General features: G+C 35.9%; 2 protein-coding genes across 2 annotated transcripts; both read left to right on the top strand.

The window, feature by feature from the left end:
• The first annotated feature begins 2,825 nt into the window (after positions 1-2,825).
• LOC145252704 (uncharacterized) lies at positions 2,826-20,711 on the top strand. Its single transcript, XM_080112533.1, has 2 exons — positions 2,826-3,008; positions 18,330-20,711. The coding sequence occupies exon 2, from the start codon at positions 18,673-18,675 to the stop codon at positions 19,090-19,092; it is 420 nt and encodes a 139-aa protein (XP_079968659.1). The 5' UTR covers positions 2,826-3,008; positions 18,330-18,672; the 3' UTR covers positions 19,093-20,711.
• On the top strand, positions 3,169-4,902 carry LOC145252353 (uncharacterized). The gene has a single exon (XM_080111754.1). The coding sequence runs from the start codon at positions 3,169-3,171 to the stop codon at positions 4,900-4,902; it is 1,734 nt and encodes a 577-aa protein (XP_079967880.1).
• Positions 20,712-20,948: the final 237 nt, after the last annotated feature.

The following is a 20,948-nucleotide window of genomic DNA, read 5'->3' as shown; positions in this document are numbered from 1 at the left end:
TTTGCAAAACCCAAAATAAAAACAACAATTTTTCTCTACAACCAAACCAAATAACATGAATAAATATTTGGAGATATAAAGAACTTGAAGCAAAAAAACTTTTTCCAAAGTCACTGGATTCAGCATTAAATAACTCGAAAAGGGTTAATATGTCGTGAAATAAAACAACCAAACCAAACCAAACCAAACCAAGTATCTTTAATGTCACATGAATCATGACACCTGCTATATTATACCATAAAATATCCTTTTCTTTTTCTATCTATTATTTACGAGTATGTACTAGAATTCCTGTTCTACTGCATTATATTGCATTATACTATTTATATATCTACATTGCCCAGGAGTCATTATACTTTAATTTTTTGTTCTACTTTTTTTATTTTTTAATTGGATAAATACTTTTAAATTTATGTTTTAAACCATTAAATTTATTAAAAAAAAAAAAAAAAAAAAAGGAAAACTAGTGGGATTCATGCCTTGATCGATATAAATATATTTACTGAAAAATTATGATATGCCTGAGGTCCTAGCAAGAAAGATCTGTTGGATAATCAGACTGTCGATAATGAGTGAGAGCTTTTTACAAAAAATATTAGAAAACTTAAAAAGATAAAAATAAGAAACACGATTTATACTGAAACTTAACTTATGCAATAGTAATTAAAAAGAAAAAGAAAAAGAAGAATTAATTCAGAAGGAGAAAGTTATATGTTGCTTCTACGAAACACCATTCTGCAAATAAACATTTTGTTGATTCATGGATTTTAAAGACTAAAATTCATTTATTATTTACTTAAAAATTGCATTTGAAGAACTGAAATAAAAGAACACGATTCAATTTATACGGAAACTGGACTTTATTCAATATAAATTACAAAACAAAAACAAGAATTATGTAAAATTGTGTATGTTTAAAGCAAAAGATAGGTGTGGGCAATTTAATGGCTGCTTCGGTAGGAGGGCATGGTTTTTAATGCCGGAATTTTCGCTTACTTTTTTTATTATTGTATTTGAAAGATTATAGTTTTAAAGTTAATTTCTCAAAGAAAAAAAGTGTGTGAAATAAAAAATACAGGGAATAATTTTATCTCAAATGTGAAAACCTTAGATTTCACGTAAAAAATTAATTATGACAAAAATTGCGTTTTCATTTGTCTGGCAAGAAAAATATAAGTTTTTGGAATTATTTTGAAGTTAAGCATTAAGTTAAAGTCTTAAGATAATGAATCAATACAATAAATGTACTTAACTTTTGCTAAAAAAAAAAAGTAATAATTATCCAAAAAATGTGACACTGGTAGGAAAGAGACTTGTTTATCGTATAAAAAAAAAAAAAAAAAACTCTGGCGGCAAAATTCAAATATGTATGGAAGGACAAATTAGACATATTTTATTTCTTTATTTAACATAATTCCGGCATACCGAGCGACTTTTTTTTTTTTTTTTTTTTTTTTGAGTCGCAGACCCTCTTTCCTTCATTTAAAAATGCATAAAAGTTAATTAAATTCATTAATTATACTACTGACAATTTATTCATTGAAAAAAAAAAGTTAACACCATTATTTATTAATATTAATACAGAATTATAATTGGTTAAGAAAACAATTTATAATTATTGAAAAAACTACACAAATTATTTATAATTATTGGAAAAACTACAGAAATTATTTAAATACAAAGTTACTAGTGCAGAAATATATTTTTTTAAATCAAACTTATAGAAAAATCTGTCGGATAATTTGGTTAAAAATGGGATTCTAAATAATAACGTTATTATTTCAGCACAGTCCGTATTCTGCATAAATACGAACAACTAATTAGTTACCTAAATTGATGAAGTTTTTTTTAATAAAAATATCAAATTTTATGATAAACGAGATGGAAGAGCAAAGAGCCACCGGGTTTCTTAGAATATGTTAAAATTCAAGGGCTGACAACCGTAGATTTCGTAAATATAACTATTACAAAGGTCGCAGCAACTCAATTTGACTACTGAGCTTTTGTTTGTATTCAAAATAATTAAAACTTTGTTTCGCTAAAAACCGTCAATATAGTTTTATTTAGAGATGCATATATATAATTACAAGCCATAAAAAGAAAATCTTATTGTTAAAACATGAAAGTTCAACCAAGAAAAAAATGCCATTCTTTTATTTCTTGTGAAGTGGCAGATTAAAAAAACAGAAAAAAAAAACTGGTTCTGTTCTAATGAAGGAGTGATTCTATCCTGACTCATTTCATCTTACCGTATCAGATTTTTTTATCCTTTATTTATATGTTTACATCACTAAAGAAATGCCAACAATTTATCTATTCATATTTATAGCTAAACTAGCTAGAATACCGTTCCAGGATATGCATAACAAGATAGTGGTTGGAAGTGCTTCCCAACATCAGACTGATGCTCTATTGTTTTAATTTTCTTATAATTTTGTTTTGTTTTTTGTTTTGTTTTTTTTCATGGGGATAGAGCATCCCACCGGATGCCAGACAATCACCCACAGTTTCAGTCACTCCAACCGAAAGATCTTTTTAAGATTCTAACCTTTCCTTTGAGTGCAATTGTTTGTATTTCTCTTGCACTTGGTTCACCGGGTACATTCATCAGGTAGTTCTTGAAATTCTTTTTCATGAGTCCGGTTGCTTCTATAATTACTTGAATAATGGAGATCGTCTTATGATTCCAGTTTCTTTTCATATCGTACATAAGGCCTTGATATTTCTGTTACGTGTATAAACAATACCCCCCTTTAGGTGTAACTCTCCTAGTAGAGGTACACTTCCCCTACTTACCTCCCTTGGCCGGCATAACTCACCTTGGTGTGGGGTGTCTGTAAAATAGCCATTATGGAGAATAAACTACGATATGAATCTTGTCCCTAGCATCCGTGTTTGTTGTCCATATTATATGCATATCTACACACATAACATGGTGGCAGATTGTGGTAAAAACCGAAACACGTCTCCTAAACTATAAAAACAACTGCCGGTCGTCATAAAACTGAGTTAGCTGTTTTTTTTATTTTTTATTTTTTTGTCTTCTCTGCTATGTTCGACGTCCGTACGGACGGTGACGGTGTCTGGTCTGTTTACTGTTAACTTCTGGTGCTTACTAGCATCACTTTGTCACTGTGACTATTTATCTGTCCTGTTTACACTATCAAGATGTCTATTGATGACACGACGGCTACTACTACTACTGTCACTAATCTCTCTACTGATATGGCTGGTCTACACATGAAGGCTCCTGAAAGACTCGTATTCGGCGGGAATAAGGCTGATTCATGGAACTTGTTTTTCAAAAGATGGTCCAACTATGCACTGCTAACCCGACTTGACCGAAAACCGAGAGAAATACAAGTGGCAGTGCTAGAAAACTGTTTAGGCGATGAAGCTATGAGGATATACCAGAGTATACAGTTCGACACCCCAGATACAGATCGCACTGTACAAGATATATTACAGGCTTTAAATGAATATGCTGTAGGAATAATGAATGAAACTTATGAGAGGTTTGTTTTTCGTCAGAGGAAGCAGGAGGAAGGTGAAGCTTTTGATGTTTTCTATAACGACTTAAGACTCCTGTCACGAAGCTGTAATTTTTGCTTCAAATGCTATGAGTCGATGCTCAGAGACCAGCTTGTGGAAGGCATCCGGAATCAAAACACAAAGCAGGACCTTCTAAAACTCCAAAACCTTACCCTGCAGAAAAGTGTAGACATTTGCAGGGCAGCTGAAAAGGCCTCTATACAAAGTCAAAATATGGGAACAGAGGATGCTACTGCTCGGATAATGAGGGTCAGTGAAACCAGTAAAGCTTGGGAACCAGCTCAAAAGAAGAAATGCTCCTTCTGTGGTTACTTGCATGCAGCAAAGCGCAGCAGATGTCCAGCCTTTGGTAAACGATGTAACGCATGTATGGAGAAAGGCCATTTTGAGTCAAGGTGCCCCAACAAGTCCAGTAAAGCTATGGGACAATGGAGCAACACATCAAAGAATAAAAAGTACAGTAGGCCACGACCACATGTGCACCATGTCGACACTTCATCAGAGGATGATGAGGGAGAATATACCCACTGGGTGAATGCAGTGAAGTCAAATAAGAAGCATAGGAAAGATGCCAAGTGTCTCATGCTCCTCAACAACCAGGAAATTGTCTTCCAGATTGACACAGGGGCAACCATCAACACACTTCCTGCAAAGTTTGCAAATGAATTAACACCATACAATGGGGTTCTGACAATGTGGAACAAATCTCTTTTGAAACCACTCGGAATATGTCACAAAAATGTTAAAAACCCTAAGACGAACAAAACATATTCAGTGGAGTTTGTCGTATTCAGAGACGAATACAACTGTCAACCCTTATTGGGCCTACCTACAAGTACGCATATGGGCCTGGTTGAAATAAAACAGCAGAATTTCCACCGTGTTGTAGCAGTTAACATGGACAATAACTACCAGGAGGTGTTTGATGGAAAATTGGGGAAGCTACCAGGAGTTGCAACCCAACAACTTAAGCCAGATGCTATTCCAGCTGTGATGCCGAACAGGAGGACACCTGTGGCGGTACGACCAGAACTAAAGAAGGAATTAGACAAACTGACAAAAATGGGAGTCATCAAGCCGGTATATAAGCCTACTCCATGGGTTAGCCAACTAGTCCTCACAAGGAAGAAGAATGGAGCCTTAAGAATATGCCTGGACCCGCATGAGCTCAACAAAGCACTCATGCGGGAACACTACATCATGCCTATCCTCGAGGATACCCTCCACGATATGAGGGATGCAAAGATATTCAGCAAGGCAGATCTATCTTCAGGATATTGGTATGTCGAACTTGATGAAGCCTCCAGCAACTTGACCACATTCCAAACATGTTTCAGCCGATACCGTTGACTACCTTTTGGTCTAAACTCGGCAGCCGAAATATTTCAAAGGAAGCTGGTAGAGCAATTCCAGGACATGAAAGGAGTCATTATCATTGCTGATGACCTGGTGGTTTATGGAACTAACCAGGAGGAACATGACAGACGACTTCACAGCCTTCTAAAAAAATGCCAGACAATAGGGATAAAATTAAACCCTGAAAAGTTAAAAATAGGCCTAGATGCTATCGTTTTCATGGGGCATCGCATAACCAAGGAAGGTATAATGGCTGACCCAGAAAAAATCAGGGCCATTACTGACATGCCAGCACCAGAAACTATTGGAGACCTACGTAGATTTCTTGGCATGGTAAACTATGTTGGGAAATTTATCCCCAACCTGACGACAATCTTAAAGCCCCTCCAAGACCTAACAAAAAAAGATGTCATGTGGACGTGGTCAGAGGCACAGCAATCGGCTTTCAGGACAGTCAAAGATATGATATGCTCTCTTACTACAACCCACTTAAAGAACTCACACTTGAGAATGATGCATGTGAGTATAGGTTGGGAGCAGCCCTGATCCAAGAAGGGCAACCAGTTGCCTATGCAAGCCGTTCCCTATCAAACACCGAAGGAGGATACGCCCAAATTGAAAAAGAGATGCTTGCAGTGGTATATGGTCTGGAAAAATTTCACCATTACATGCATGGAAGGAAAGTGAATGTCCTCACTGACCATAAACCACTTGTAGCGATCTGCCAGAAGCCACTAGCAAAAGCACCTAAACGACTCCAAAACTTGCTGCTATGGGCTCAACAGTATGATTTCTCTATCAGATACAAGCCAGGGAAAGAAATCCCATTAGCAGACACTCTCTCACGTGCGCCCATAGACAAACCAAAATCAGAAGAGCTCATGACTGTAAATAATTTGACGATGCATCCCATCAAAGACCGCAGACTTTCTGAGATCAGATTCAAGACACTGGAGGATCCTATCATGAAGATATTGGCCGAGGTTATTGCAACAGGCTGGCCCAGTGACAAAAAACTGTTGCCCGACTCAGTAAAACTTTTTTTTGACTACAGGGACGAGTTGACAGCACAAGATGGACTAATACTAAGAGAACAAAGAATAGTCGTACCTCAATCTATGAGAGCGGAAATGAAACAAAAATGTCATGCGGGCCACCTAGGCATAAACTCTTGTCTCAGAAGAGCGAGAGAGCTATTGTTTTGGCCAGGTATGTCCGCTGAAATACGCCAAAATGTCCAAGCCTGTGCCACATGTGCAACATATGCAGACCGTCAACCAGCGGAGCCCCTCATAATCACAGAAGTACCAAAGAGACCCTGGCAACGAGTTGCTACCGACATTTTTTCATGGGGTGGAAATGAATATTTGGTCACGGTGGACCAGCATAGCAGTTTTTTTGAGGTGGACAAGTTGAATGACTCAACGTCAGATGCAGTGATCAGTCGTCTTAGAGGCCATTTTGCTAGATATGGTATACCAGACATCCTCATTTCTGATAATGGACCCCAATTCTCATCTAGCATGTTTCGGAAGTTCGCAAAAGATTGGGCGTTTACTCACGAAACAATATCCCCTGGGAACAATCAAGCAAATGGTGCTGCTGAGGCAGCTGTGAAAATTATAAAGCGTCTAATGCGAAAGTGCAAAGCTTCGGGAGAGGACCTATTACTTGGGCTACTGAACATGCGAAATATATCCACTGAAGGTCTCAATACTAGTCCAGCACAGAGACTGCTAGGCCGACAGACAAAGGCAACAGTACCAACCACCGAGGCCCTACTGAGGCCCAGCTACACTTACTCACATTATGAGGCACAAAAGAAAGAAGATAAGAAGCTGAGGCGGCAGGGCAAAGGCAGAGAACTGAGCCAACTTCATATGGGCAGCAATGTCTGGATCCAGCCTCTAAGACCTCACGCAAGAGAGTGGGAGGAAGCCACGGTAAGAAAAAGGTTGACTGTTCGGTCGTACGAAGTTGAGAATGCAAGCGGACAACGATACTGCCGCAACCGTCGTTTCATGCGCCAAACAATACAACCAAAACACTCTTTCCCCATACACCAACCAAGAGGCACCATCTACAACCACTCTGAGATAGAAAGACTCACCCCAGACAATGCAACAAATAGACAAAATGAGATGGAAACACCAGCAGATCAACAAGACCCAAACGAGAGACCAATATCACCAATACAGACAAGATCGGGCAGAGTCATAAGAAAGCCTGTCAGATATTGTGAATGATCTACCTGAATTTTGAAAAGGACACACTTTCTCTCTTCCCCTGTAAGGAGGGAGATGTTACGTGTATAAACAATACCCCCCCTTTAGGTGTAACTCTCCTAGTAAAGGTACACTTCCCCTACTTACCTCCCTTGGCCGGCATAACTCACCTTGGTGTGGGGTGTCTGTAAAATAGCCATTATGGAAAATAAACTACGATATGAATCTTGTCCCTAGCATCCGTGTTTGTTGTCCATATTATATGCATGTCTACACACATAACAATTTCGTTATCCTCTCTCTCTCTCTCTCTCTCTCTCTCTATCTCTCTCTCTCTCTCTCTCTCTCCTCTCAGCTCTGTTAAGACCATCGTTCGGGAGACTTACTTCCACTAGAGTATGACTTTCTTCCTCTTGTCCCATACAACCAAATCAGGTTTAAGAGCTCCGTTTTCTAGGTACGTAGCTGTAGGAATTTCATATTCATAATGGATGGTGTATGTTCCCATGATTTACTGCTACACTGTATATTTAACGCTTTACAGATTTTCCATTGTGTCACATTAGAGTATGCAAATATCTCCACAAGAAAAATCTGTGAAAACGATGCCTGGGTGGGGTGGGGTGAAATGTGAAACTTCAAATCATTCTTGCTGATAATCAGTCTTTGTGGTAAGCATACCAACGAAATGGAAGTGTGAAAAATGCTTTCGGTAGGAATTAAAAACATGGAACAAAAAATAAAACAGAAGGGGAAGGAAGTGATCCAAACTTTCCTTTTCTCAAATAACTAAACTATAACAAAATAATCCATCTCTAAGGTCGGTAGCACCTTTTAACCCAGTGACTTTTTTTTATGAACCCTTCATGTGAAGTTGAATTTTTAACACCCCCTCCTTTTCCCTGAGCATAATACATACTTTTTTTTTTTACTTGCCTCCCCACGAATGCAGAGTTAGACACAAGGTCGGTTTTTAATGTGTGCATGGGGTGGGGTGGGAGGAAACTGGGTCCCTAAAAAAGGGGCAATCTGGTTAGTAAAAAAAAAAATGTATCAGTCATGAAGGATTTCTCCTCCACTAACTAAAACCAAAAAAATGAAGCGAAAAAAATGAAGTGCAGCATCAGAACAGATACTATACTTTGATCCTGGCCCGAAGGCCAAGAACTCTTTTTGTACTTAATACAAACTAGAAGAATGTTCACTCCTCCTACTCCCGAAAAGTACAGTTTTAATAAATATTGCAGTATTATTTCATTTTTTTTAAGTTTTAAAGGGAAAGTAAGTATGAGTAATTATGCTCTGTTAACATTTGTCATGATAAGACCTTTACACAGTTCCAACTATTTCATAAATGAAATGTTATTTTGCTGCAAACCACAAAATAAATTAGTTTACAATTTAGTTGTTTCTTTTTAAGAGATATTTTATTATGGTTATTATTACAAAATTTTCCACATTAGACAAAGTTTTTTAACGGGATTTCATCAGAAGAACACCTTTAGTAATCTGTAAAATCCATGCCCATCCCCAAATTAACATAACATTTTTCTCTTTTCTTTATTTCCTTCCTTAATTCCAAAGATAAATTCTTCATTTGGTTAGAAACAGTTGGTGCACAGTTTGAATTTTAGCATTTTTATGATAACTTATTGTGTGTGTGTGGGATCAAAAACAGTCTACAGTTTGTTAAAACTAAAACATTCATTGTTTTTGGTGAAGATTCACTGATTAAAAACACAACTCGTTCTACCACACAATATTGAAGGATGCTTTCAGACTATCCATAATGAAAATGTATATTATAAAAGTGACCTTGTCTGTCTGTGGAATGGTCTCTACAAATGTGTGTGTGTGTGTGTGTGTGTGTGTGTGTGTGTGTGTGTGTGCAAATGTTTATGTAGACTTTAACTTTGGTTACGGAAATTGTTCAATAGTTAACAAGCAACGGCCTGTAATATTGCTTCAATGTAAGTATTAAACTGAACAGGTTTTGTTAAATAGAATGCTTCTTTTCTGTCCTTCAAAGAAATGATGGTTTGAAATGTCAACATATTTGAAATAATTATTTTTAACAAAAATAATTATTTCAAATATGTCCTGATTTCTGTGATCGTAAAATGCATCTCGTAAATGCTCCCAAGTCGATCATCATTGAAGAAACTGCTTTTACTGCAGGTTTTTAGTTTTAAATAATCAAGTTTGCTCAACCAGCAACTCAAGCATTTCTCAAAACAAAAATATCTCCTCCTTTTCCTTGAATCCATCACATAAAGATTACAAACTAAATTTATAGATAATTGAATACACCAAAACCACCAGAAAATGCACCGAAGCACGGAAATTAGGAACTTGTGATTTTTTGAAAATCTACAACAGTGTAGTAAATAATGGGCAATCGACAATTCCCCTACTATCCAACAATCATGAGGTTGTTTGCATGGCAAACGAGAAGGCTAACATGCTTGCTAGTCGGTTTGCTTCAAACTCTACATTGGACCCAGCAAACCACTCCCTCCGTAATTTTTCTTTGCAGATTGACACCACACTAGATGATCTAAAAATCACCCCATCTCAGGTGCATGATATCATAAAATACCTAGGCACCTCAAAAGTATGTGGACCCGATCTCATCTCGACTGTGCTATTAAAAAAATGCTCCACTGAGGTTGCTCCAGTCCTCTCCAAGCTTTACAACAAATGCTTTAACGAATCTTGCTTTCCTGACTATTGTAAAACTGCTTCTGTGGTACCAGTTTGCAAGAATTCTGGCAAAAGAACTGATCCATTAAAATATTGCTTCATTAGCCCCCTCCCTCTTTTTGAGTCCATAATTAATCAAGCTCTAGTCCATCACCTTACAGTTGCTAAACTTCTGACCAACCAACAATATGGATTTAGGCAAGCCCGTTCTACAGCAGATATGCTGTAATCTCTGAACATATATACCATACACTGGACAAAGCAGGGAAGGGTAGGGCAGTATCCCTAGATATACCTAAGGCTTTTGACAGAGTATGGCACGATGATCTTCTCAGGAAAATCAGATCATACGATATACAGATATCACTGGACGAATACTTAACATAATTGAATCGTTCTTAAATAAGAGAAGAATCCAGGTTGTCCTTGACATTCGTATATCTAAACAATGTGGGTGTACATCAGGGATCGATCCTTGGACCTTTATTATTCCTGATATTCATAAATGACCTCCCTGATAAAATTATCTCTGAGATGGGTATATTTGTTGATGACACCACGCTCTATAACAGGCATGAGGGGAAAACAAATGAACACATATCTAAGGCAATGCCAGAAACACTAGAGGAAGACCTCCAGTCTGTAGTTGAATGGGAATAAAATATGGATGGTCATATTCAATACTGCCAAGAATTCAATAATTACAAAAAACCTTCTCAACCACTAATAGCTATGACTAAAGATACATTACCTGAAAGGACTTCTTTCAAACTCCTCAGCTTAACGTTCACAGGGAACATGAATTGGAACAGATACATCGAGAGCATTGTGAAGAAGGTGGGTTCTCTCTACCATGCTAGAAAGTTACTTACACCTGAAAATATCCTGTACCTCTATAAGGCCACCATTCGCCCATGTACGGAGTATTGTTGTCACATTTAGGTTGGTGCATCTGCTACTGGTCTCTCGCTCCTGGATTAAATCACTACCCAAATAGAACACCACAACTTAGAACATTCCAGAAGCTTTCGAAAAAAGAATATTTTTCATATTCTATATTTAGAACTCTCCAGAAACATTGTTATATTCTAATTTTAATATAACGTTTTTAATAGTAATAATCATGCAATTTTTAACATTATAAGAAATTGTAATATCTTAATACTTTTATGAGGAAATTGTCCTACCATGACCGCACTCATAACATTTGTCATGATACAAAACTTTTTATTCTTCCAGCTATTTAGTAAACGAAATGTTTACAATTTTTGTTTCGGGGAGGGGAGCATTAGATAATCCAAATAGCATTGGTATGCAATCCAAGCATTTTGCAAAAGAAAATTACCTCTTCTTTCTCCTCGAATGCAACATTATGTTATGCATCACATAAACATTGTAAACGCAGTGACTCGAGACAGACTATATGGGACATAAACGCTTAGCATCAGTCAATGAAAATCATTCCAGTGATCCTACTTTCCTGCATTTAAAGCCTCTATCAAAAACGATCTTGTTACTTCTTGGGGAATAACCACTAAATGGAACTGAACAAATCACTTCTTCACCAACACGTTTACCTGAAGTCTCTATTGTCTATCTTGTTGCAAAGCTTTTTATGGTTTAAGTATGCAACTCGTTACCCAAAAATGAAATTACTTTGCTACATATTCTTCCCTACTGCTCTGCCTGGGAGTCGCAAGAGTATCGGCAGTCAACTGAAGACATGGACGACAACCATCTGGAAGGACTTGACTGAGATCTCAAGTCCACAAGTGGTCGGTTTTGAATTGTGGAATCATGATTGGTTAACCATTTCATGCGATCTTACTCAAGACTGCTGTATATCGGCCACCATGATTTGTGATATCATGCAGAAGAAGCCAGCTAAACCTGATCAAAGTGAATAGCATGGCGGCGGCGGTGGCGGCAACAACAACAACAACAACAAATACAACAACAACAAAAAATACAAGAATGAAATAGAATATTTATTGACTAAAAGGAATATTTATGAAACTTTGAATATTTGTATATTGAAAGTCAGCAAAAAAAAATTTGAAAAATTCAATAATCAAATACAATATAACTTAACAAATTGACTTTAACAGAAAATAGTTTCTCTTGAAAACGATACTGACTGTCAATCTAGTACTGTCCTTTAAGCAGATAAAATAATTTTTAAAAAAATATCTAAACTTTGCGCTCTAAAAATTACTATTCAGCAAAAACTAACTTGCTACTAGAATTAATATTTTAAGCATTCAAACTTTCTATGTTATTTGCCTCACTTTCTTGGTTAGTGAAAACTCACAAAAAAAAAAGAAAAGAAAGAGAAAAAAGGCAGATAAAAAGGTATCTTACAGCATCTTTATTTGAAAATCTGATGAAGAAGTATATCTTCAAAAATTAAATTAAAAACAAAAATGAATAAAACTCAGTTACATTGTATGGCTTTCTAACACTTATTATCTTCAAGTTTAACTAATGAGCCCAAATGAGGGCGAAACTCGAGTCTTGGACTTCCGGTTTGTTGGCTTTCTTGGCTCTTGTGGGCTGCGACGTTGGTTCGACTGCGGAAAATAATTATATATGTTCTCTCACACTTTCTGAATATATATATATATATATATATATATATATATATATATATATATATATATATATATATATATATAATTATTTCCACTGTCAATGTCACAGCTCACAGGAGCAATGAAAGCCAACAAATCAAAAGTTCTAGATTCATGTTTTGTTTTCATTTTGAGCTTATCAGTTAGACACATCCAAACTAAGTATTCGAAACCCAAATTAGCTAACATAGATCAAGCATACCACGGTGAAATCCGATTATGAAATGTACCGCCTTCGTTTCAAACCAGGGGTGTGTTCATCCAACCACTGAGAACCGAAGCTGATGTCTCACAAGTAGATTTGAGACGAAGTAGGTACATTCTATAGTCGGATTTCGCTGCGGTTTGCTTGTGTAAGCTATTAGACTTTCTTGTGTGTGGCATGGTTGCTCAAGCAACAAGGTACTCACCTCATATGCAAGAGATTCATGTTTCAAATTTTGAATCTGATGAGTCCAAAATGAGGGTGAAACTCGAATCATGAACTTCCAGTTTGTTGGCTTTCATTGCTCGTGTGAGCTGCAACATTGTTTGACTGTGGAAATAATTATATCATCTCACATTCTGAATATATATATATATATATATATATATATATATATATATATATATATATATATATATATTATAAAATCGGGCCACCTGTTTTTGAGTCCATAGAAAACACACTCACACACAGGCACACACACAGACAAATATATATATATATATATATATATATATATATATATATATATATATATATATATTAGATATTTTGTCTGTCTGTGTGTGAGTGTGTTTTCTATGGACTCAAAAACAGTTGCACCGATATTTTTAAAAATTTTACACAAATGTACAAATGTGTCTGGGAGTGTTCTTAGATTAGATTTTGTATCAGAATGCCTCCAATAAGTATAAAAAATCGATAATCGAAAAAGTGATTAAAGAAGGATCAGTCCGATTTAGACTAATGTTAATACCATTATACAGCCTAACATCACAAGAAGTTTTATCACCACACATGCAGAAGGGTCTCCCATAAAAAATCAACGATGAGTTCTTTGATAAGACAGAAACGCGTTCAAAATGAAGAGCACAATTGAACTATGATACTTGACTTTTGCAGTTTAAACTTTATTCAAGCCATCATACAAAAATAATTTCATAAAATCAACAATAGGTTCCTTACAGTGCAATGTAGACTACAATGTATTGTGGACTAAGTCACTGTGAGGAGGCATGTGAAGCTTCCTTCCAATGCACCGCGATGGGTCCCCAACTAGAGCTGGCAATCAAAATGAGCGATTTCATATTTTTTTAATGTGTGTGTGTGTGTGTGTGTGTGTGTGTGTGTGTGACCTAGAGCAAATATATCACGTGATATAAAACTGTTTCTTCGTTTACTGACAAGTTTAAAAACAGGGTTAATATTTTGTATACGTCAGTCATGAGATAAAAGTAGACTGTTTTCTTTTCAACTCTACAATGTCCAAATAAAAAGCAAACAATAGTCATAACAGTAATTAAGATGTGTCCTATTCATAAGTTGAATTTTAAAAAAATGTGATGAATAATAAAATATTAAATTACGTTTAATGCTCAATAATTGTAGAATTCATCTTCATTGAGAAAATGAATTTCATTCATTAAAGCAAAGAAACAAATATTCTACAACCATCAGTCCTAATTTTTAAACATCAGCTTAACCGATCTGCTCGACTTTCAAGGTCAGGGTTGTGTAATTTTATCAAGAGTTAATGTATCATGATTTATGAAATAGATTAGATTGTCTAGTGCATCATAGCTCTTCCTAATAAGAAAATAAAATAACTAGAAAGCATAATAACAAAAATAAGACAAAGTTTGTGTATAAAATAATAAAGAGTGTTTTTATTTAGGAGAAATAAATTAAATACGTCTCTTTTCCAGCAAAATGACACAACGACTTTGTAGATCATTAATCATCTTGAACCATTAGGAGTTGGCTTGTCATATTGTTTGTTGATGATGTTTCATAAAATAGTGTTTGAAATTTAGTAAACGGTTTTAGTGTTATTGATGCTTCTGTTAGTCGGATCGGATTTGCAACTGACGCTGTGCTGGTGTAGAATCAGAAATGCTGCCATTACTGAGTTTATGTTATCCTGATTTGATTGAACCATTCAAGTTGGGAGTTAGAAAATATTCTGGATCCATCTTGGAAAGCAGAAAATGTTGAAACGTCCGATACATAAAGGTATCTTACAGAAAATTAGATAGCTGACCAAAAAGAAAAATTAGGGGGTATTAAATAGGTGGGTTTATAGGCACAGAATTAAATGAGTGATGAGTGGAACAAAAAAGAAAGCGAAAGAATGAGAATGTTGTAATAAAGGCGGACGTGGAAAATACCATCCATGAAGATATTTTGAAAAAAAAAAATGGGAAGGAAGGAGTGTTATGTAATTGTAGCTATGTTTTCAATGGAAAATTTAAAAGTTCAAAGAGAACTTGAAAACCACGTGATTTCCGGACAAAGATCATTCTCTTTTTCTTAGAGAAGATGTTAATCTATCACAGATAATTTGAAAAAGAAGAAAATGTAGAGAAAAAACATCAAACTAACCCAATGGAAATTAAACTGCTAGAAATCCTATAAATTGATATCCCTCCTTTCAAAAAGAAAAAAAAGCACCCAAATGCATGTGGTGACTCCAGCTGCAGCTAGTTGGTACCACACAAAACTGCCATGAAAAGTTTAGGAGAATATAAAGACCAAAGAAGGACAGAAAGCACCAACAAGACCTCCACTGGAAGAGTGCAGAGAGTACTAGAACAATAGGGAGGCTTATTGTCAATTAAATTTCAGAGATAACCAATGGTCATTTCCATAGATAGATTAGTGCTAAACAGCTGTTGCAATAATGCAAAATGATTTGCGACGATTACTGAAAGAAACAAAAAAATGCTGTAAATTTTAGAGGTCTTGTCACTCAAACTTTAGGGAATACCACTTTGTATTGCCAGTGGGCAACCACTAATAATGTCAAAACACCTAGTAAGTAAATAGTGAGTAAATAATAATGATTATGATAGTAACAATAATAATAATAATAATAATAATAATAATAACAATAATAATAATAATAATAATAATAATGATAATAATAATTGCTGTGAAGGGTCAAGGAGGATTAAAAGACTGTAGAAGAATATTCACCAACTCTTCACTAGTAGGATGCAGAAAGTACTGGAACCTTGAGGAGGTTTAGTGCTGCGCAATTTCCAGAAAAGACGAACAGTCATCTCTAGGGAGAAATCAATGGTAAACGGTTGTGCGATAATGTAAAGTCATTTGCATTAGTTATTGAAAAGAGATGAAGAGTGCTGGCAATCTGGGGAGAATCGTTTCTATTCAGATTTCAGGAATTACCATTGGTAATTGTCAGTGAACAATCACTGATACTGATTTGTGTGAAAATTCCTAGGAAGCAAATAATAATAATAATAATAATAATAATAATAATAATAATAATAATAATAAAATTGTAAGGTCAATATAGACTGACACAACACAAAATAGTTGTGAAGGGTCAAGGAGGATGGAAAGACTGAGGAAAGAAAGCCCTAATCAGACCTTCATTGGATGAGTGCAGAGAGGACTGGGTCTTTGGGAAGGCTTATTGCCACCCAAATTCTAATGGAGACTAATGGTTATTGCCAGCGAGAAGTCAAGACCTTTGCATAGGTTATTGTAAAAGGTTAAGTGTACTGAAAATCTGAGGAGATTTGTTATTTCCCATATTCCAGGCAACACTACCGATTGTTGTTAGTGAATAATCTCTGATGTGAAAACTCCTAGTGAGTACAAATAATAATCTATATATCTATAAAAGTGAACGTGTCTATGTGTCTGTGTGTCTGTGTACATTTTCCTTCGTAATAACTGTGTCAATTTTCAGTCTACAGACTCGAAATTTGATATAAAAGGTACTGAGATTTGGGAAAATCGATGTGATCGGTTTTCGGACAGAAATTTGGCGATTAAGGGGTCAAAGTTCAACGATTTGACCTTTGAGAACTCTACCAAACTCCTCCGAGAATTTGGGGTCTAAACACTGGAAATTTTAGATATAGGTTACTTGGACATGGATCTAACTTAATAACTTGATTTAAGCTCCAAACAATAAATGTTAAGGGGTCATAATAGGGGTCAAAATTTAAAAAATTGACCTTTTTTTTTTTTGTTTTTTGTTTTTTTGCTCAGCATACACCTCCAAAAACCCGGGCAACGCCGGGCTGAAATGCTAGTAATAATATAGAAGTAAAAAGACATTACATTTTAGTTATGTAAGAAAAATATCTTAAAAAGTATGTTGCAGTTTATGAATTTTTGAAGTAAATTAAAGTAGAATAAATCATGTTAATGATCATGACCTAAAGAGTTAGTGATGTGCCTAATGATTTCATATAATTCCCCATCCATCTTCTGTGAACAGTAGGCCAGTCTAACACTATTCAGCCATTATGTGATCATTGCAATTTGGACATATTCAAAAGAAATGTGTAATTGGAACTAGATAAGCACCAAGATAACCTAATACTAGCAAACATTACAACACCCCAATTTCATCATTCTTAAATCAGTAGGTGACTGTCAGACAAATTAAAAATACAGACAATGTGAGCCATGAAATTCCTTAAATAAGGAGTTCTATTTTGTTAGAGAAAAAAAAATGTGTACTGTTTGAAACCAGCAAAACAAGTCACATGTAATCAGTCTATCAGCCATAACTGCTGCCTGCTGATATGGAGGAGGAGGAAGAAGAAGAAGAAGAAGAAGAAGAAGAAGAAGAAGAAGAAGAAGAAGCATTATATATAATGAGTTCAGGCCAATTTATTTAGTCAAATAAAAAATTACAAAATGTCCATTATTGAAAGAGATGAGGATCGTGTGTCATTCTTTTTTTACAACAAAACTTTTGCTTACTCTTAACTAGAATCTTTCATCAAAATATGACATTCACTCTATAGCTTTAAACCTACTTAAAAGATTCCCAATGATTTTGATGAAATTTTATTTACACATATATTAATAGCTGAACTGCCACATATATTTTTATAACTTACTACCTAGCTCTGCCTACGTATTGAGCACTGTTGAAGTAAATACTGAAATTTTATGCATACAATTATATCTTTGTATATTAATTTATGTGATTAAATGAAATAGTTATATATATATATATATATATATATATATATATATATATATATATATATATATATATATATATATATATATATATATATATCCGGGCACTCCCAAGCTCATGAGTCCGCCATCGGTAATCACCTGATTAGTATAAATAGGTGTTCTGACCAATATTCCGATGGTTGGTTTTCTGTTTTATACAGTGCTAGGTCGAACTATCATCTCAATATCATTGAGGCGTTAGTCATTAATAACTCTCGACCTAGCCTGTGTAGACAAAAGATTTTGAAACATCAGTTGGAAATATTCACTGATTTAAAATCACCTGAACAGTGAGAATTATATATATTTTTTTTTTCTCTACCTGGTTTTCCAACTGAAACCAATTTCCCTCTTTCCTCATTCGATTCTTAGCTTTTAATTTATCATTCTGACGTTTCCTCTTAGAGGGTCAGACGATAAGGCCTTAAGGAAATTTTAACAATTCCATCTGCCCGTTTTTTTTGTTTCTTTGATCTTTTTATTTAAATTAAATTATGTTCCCTCTGAAATTTCTCCTTCCATTTTGCTGTACCAAGAATTTACTTACATATATATATATATACAGGGTGACCCCAAAAAACGGGCCCCTTGTACACTTTATGTGATATCTCCATTGTTTATTCACCGATTGCCCTTATTTTACAGGACATGGCAGAATCAACGACCATGAGTACACCAAGACCCCAGTGGGAGCTGGGACAAAGAATACACTGTGTTAATTTTACTACAAGACACGCTCGTTTAAGAAAACCCAGGACAGTTTCATGTGTCAGTTCGAATGTGAAAAGGCTCCATCCAAAAGCAGAATTCAGAACTGTGTAGACCACTTCGAGAAGTATGGGACCGTGGAGAACCTCAACGCTGCCAGAGAGAACCGTCCAAGCCACTCAGGACGTCCCAAGAAGCGAACAGCCGAGCTGGTTGAGTGAGAGAGTCTCTCCAGCAGAGTCCGAAACGCTATGTGCATAAGTGAAGTCAGTCCCTCGGTATGTCCCGTGAGACTTGCAGGAGAGTGCTGGTGAACGATATCAGGGCTATGGCAGTCAAGATGCTCGAGAACATCGAGGAGACACCAAGTTTCCTCAACCTCCTTTGGACCTCAGATGAAGCTCACTTCCATCTTGATGGAAAGGCGAACTCCAAGACAAATGTCTTCTGGGAGTCCTCCAGACCCAATGAAGTAGCTGCCAAGCCCCTGTACTCTCTTAAGTGCACGGTGTGGGCTGCAATCTCAGCCAGAGGCATCATCGGACCAATATTCATCAAAGAATCTGGCGCAGCAGTGACAGTCACCAAAGAGCGGTATGTGGAGATCCTCAAAACCTTCAAGAGTGAGCTCCAGACCATCTACCCGTCGCTCATGAGCAAGTTCTGGTTCCAACAGGACAGAGCAAGTTCTCACACTTAGATTGGCTGAAAAGAGAACTTCGGAGGCCGAGTGATCAGTCTCAAGACTGATTTTGAGTGAGCACCCCATAGCCCGGACCTAAGCCCCCCAGATTTTTTCCTTTGGAGCTATCTTAAGGAAAACCAGAACCATCACAGAACTCAAGGAAGCCATCAGGGAGGAGATGAGAGCCATTACCAATTCGGTCTGTAAGAACGTCATGGACAACTTCGTGCTGCACCTCAAGAAATGCACGGAGCTAAATGGAGGCCATCTAGAACATATGCTGTAGAACGGAGAAAAAAGGCCAAAGACCCTAGTGTTTTGATGTGATGTTTTGAATATAATAAACTAGTTATGACTAAAGTTTCATTTCATTCGGACAAAACACTAAGAAACGGGGCCTAATTAGAGTTGGGGCCCGTTTTTTGGGTCACCCTGCATAAGGGTAGTGGGAAGATCTACAAACACCCTGCCAAAAATGAATAATAAAGAATCAAATAAAATACTAATGGAGCAGGTTATTAAGGCCCACCTAACCCTTTGCTGAATGTCAGATCGCCCACTGTTTTCTGCGTCAACTGAAAACAATAGGTCTGAGTTCAGGACAAAAGGAGTAAAATGATTAATTGGAAGCGTGTAAAAAATATTCTCAATTTTAATGTTTGTTTTTAAAAAAAAAATTTTTTTTAATCCAATACATGGCAATTCATAATTTGAGTATTCAATTTTTTTTTTTTTTTTTTGGTGGACTATTATCCTTATCTTGATAGTTGTTGTCGTTTTACTATGTTTCAGCCAACTTATCCTCTGGCCTTCTTCAGGTGGTTAACCGCAGTGAGATAGAAAACATGATGAAACAGCAACAACTATGAAGATGAGGATAAAAGTCTGCATATAAAATGAATACTCAAATTATGAAGCCTCATCTCAAAGGATTCTAAAACAAAAAAATAAATAAAATGATATATAATGGCAATTTATATCCTGAAGTCATTTGTACTCAGGTGACACAGTTGTCTATGGCAGCACATCGGAATGCACTGCTCATTCTAAATTTTCTGATCTTAAGCATATGGTGAACTGGGAAAAAATTAACTTATGACTTTTAACACCTCTAAAACTACCCCCCCCCTCTACCAATGCTCAGATCTCTGTTTTGCTCCAGTCAAAATGAATTTCTCTCTCTCTCTCTCTCTCTCTCTCTCTCTCTCTCTCTCTCTCTCTCTCTCTCTCTCTCTCTCTCTTGAAGAACCCACTTGTTTTTAATAAGTTCTTAAGACTGACTTTTACTCCAGATCTAAAATGAAAAATGTTTATCCAGTCTGTTTCTTAGGTTGCTGGGAAAATGGTTGGATCATTCTACTGCTCTAGAAATCGTCTTAATCGTCTACCTATACAAAATTAAGATACACCCAAAGATGGAGTACTGCTGCCACATTTGTGTGAACAAATTTTTGTTTGCTTATTGATTTATTTATATTTTTACTTCTAAGATGAATGAAGAATATCACATCACTGAAAGGATATTGAGGCAATGTGGACTCTTTACAAAATCTTTAACCACATTTCTTTTTGTCCAGCAAGTAGAAACCTAATATGTCGTAAAACAATACTGGAATAAACAGAAAAAAAAACTAGTATCATTTCCTAGTTTTACTTATTCTAGCCTAGTTGCTCTAAGAAGGCTTGAGAGTCTAGTCTAGTCTTACTATAGTTGTTAGAACTATGTGTGGACTCTTCTAGGACGTACTTTACCAAATCTAAAATGGAAGATGTACATAAAGTCTGTCATTAAGGTTGCTGAAAAAGTGGTTGAATCATTCTACTGCTCTAGAAAGTAACTGACTCCAGATGTAATCCTCTAACTATATAAG

Source organism: Euprymna scolopes, chromosome 29 (genome assembly GCF_053919585.1).
Source record: "Euprymna scolopes isolate OS-2025 chromosome 29, ASM5391958v1, whole genome shotgun sequence".
Classification (NCBI taxonomy): Eukaryota; Metazoa; Mollusca; class Cephalopoda; order Sepiida; family Sepiolidae; genus Euprymna; species Euprymna scolopes.
Note: the sequence above shows the minus strand (reverse complement) of the source record. Positions and strands in the feature narration are given on the sequence as shown.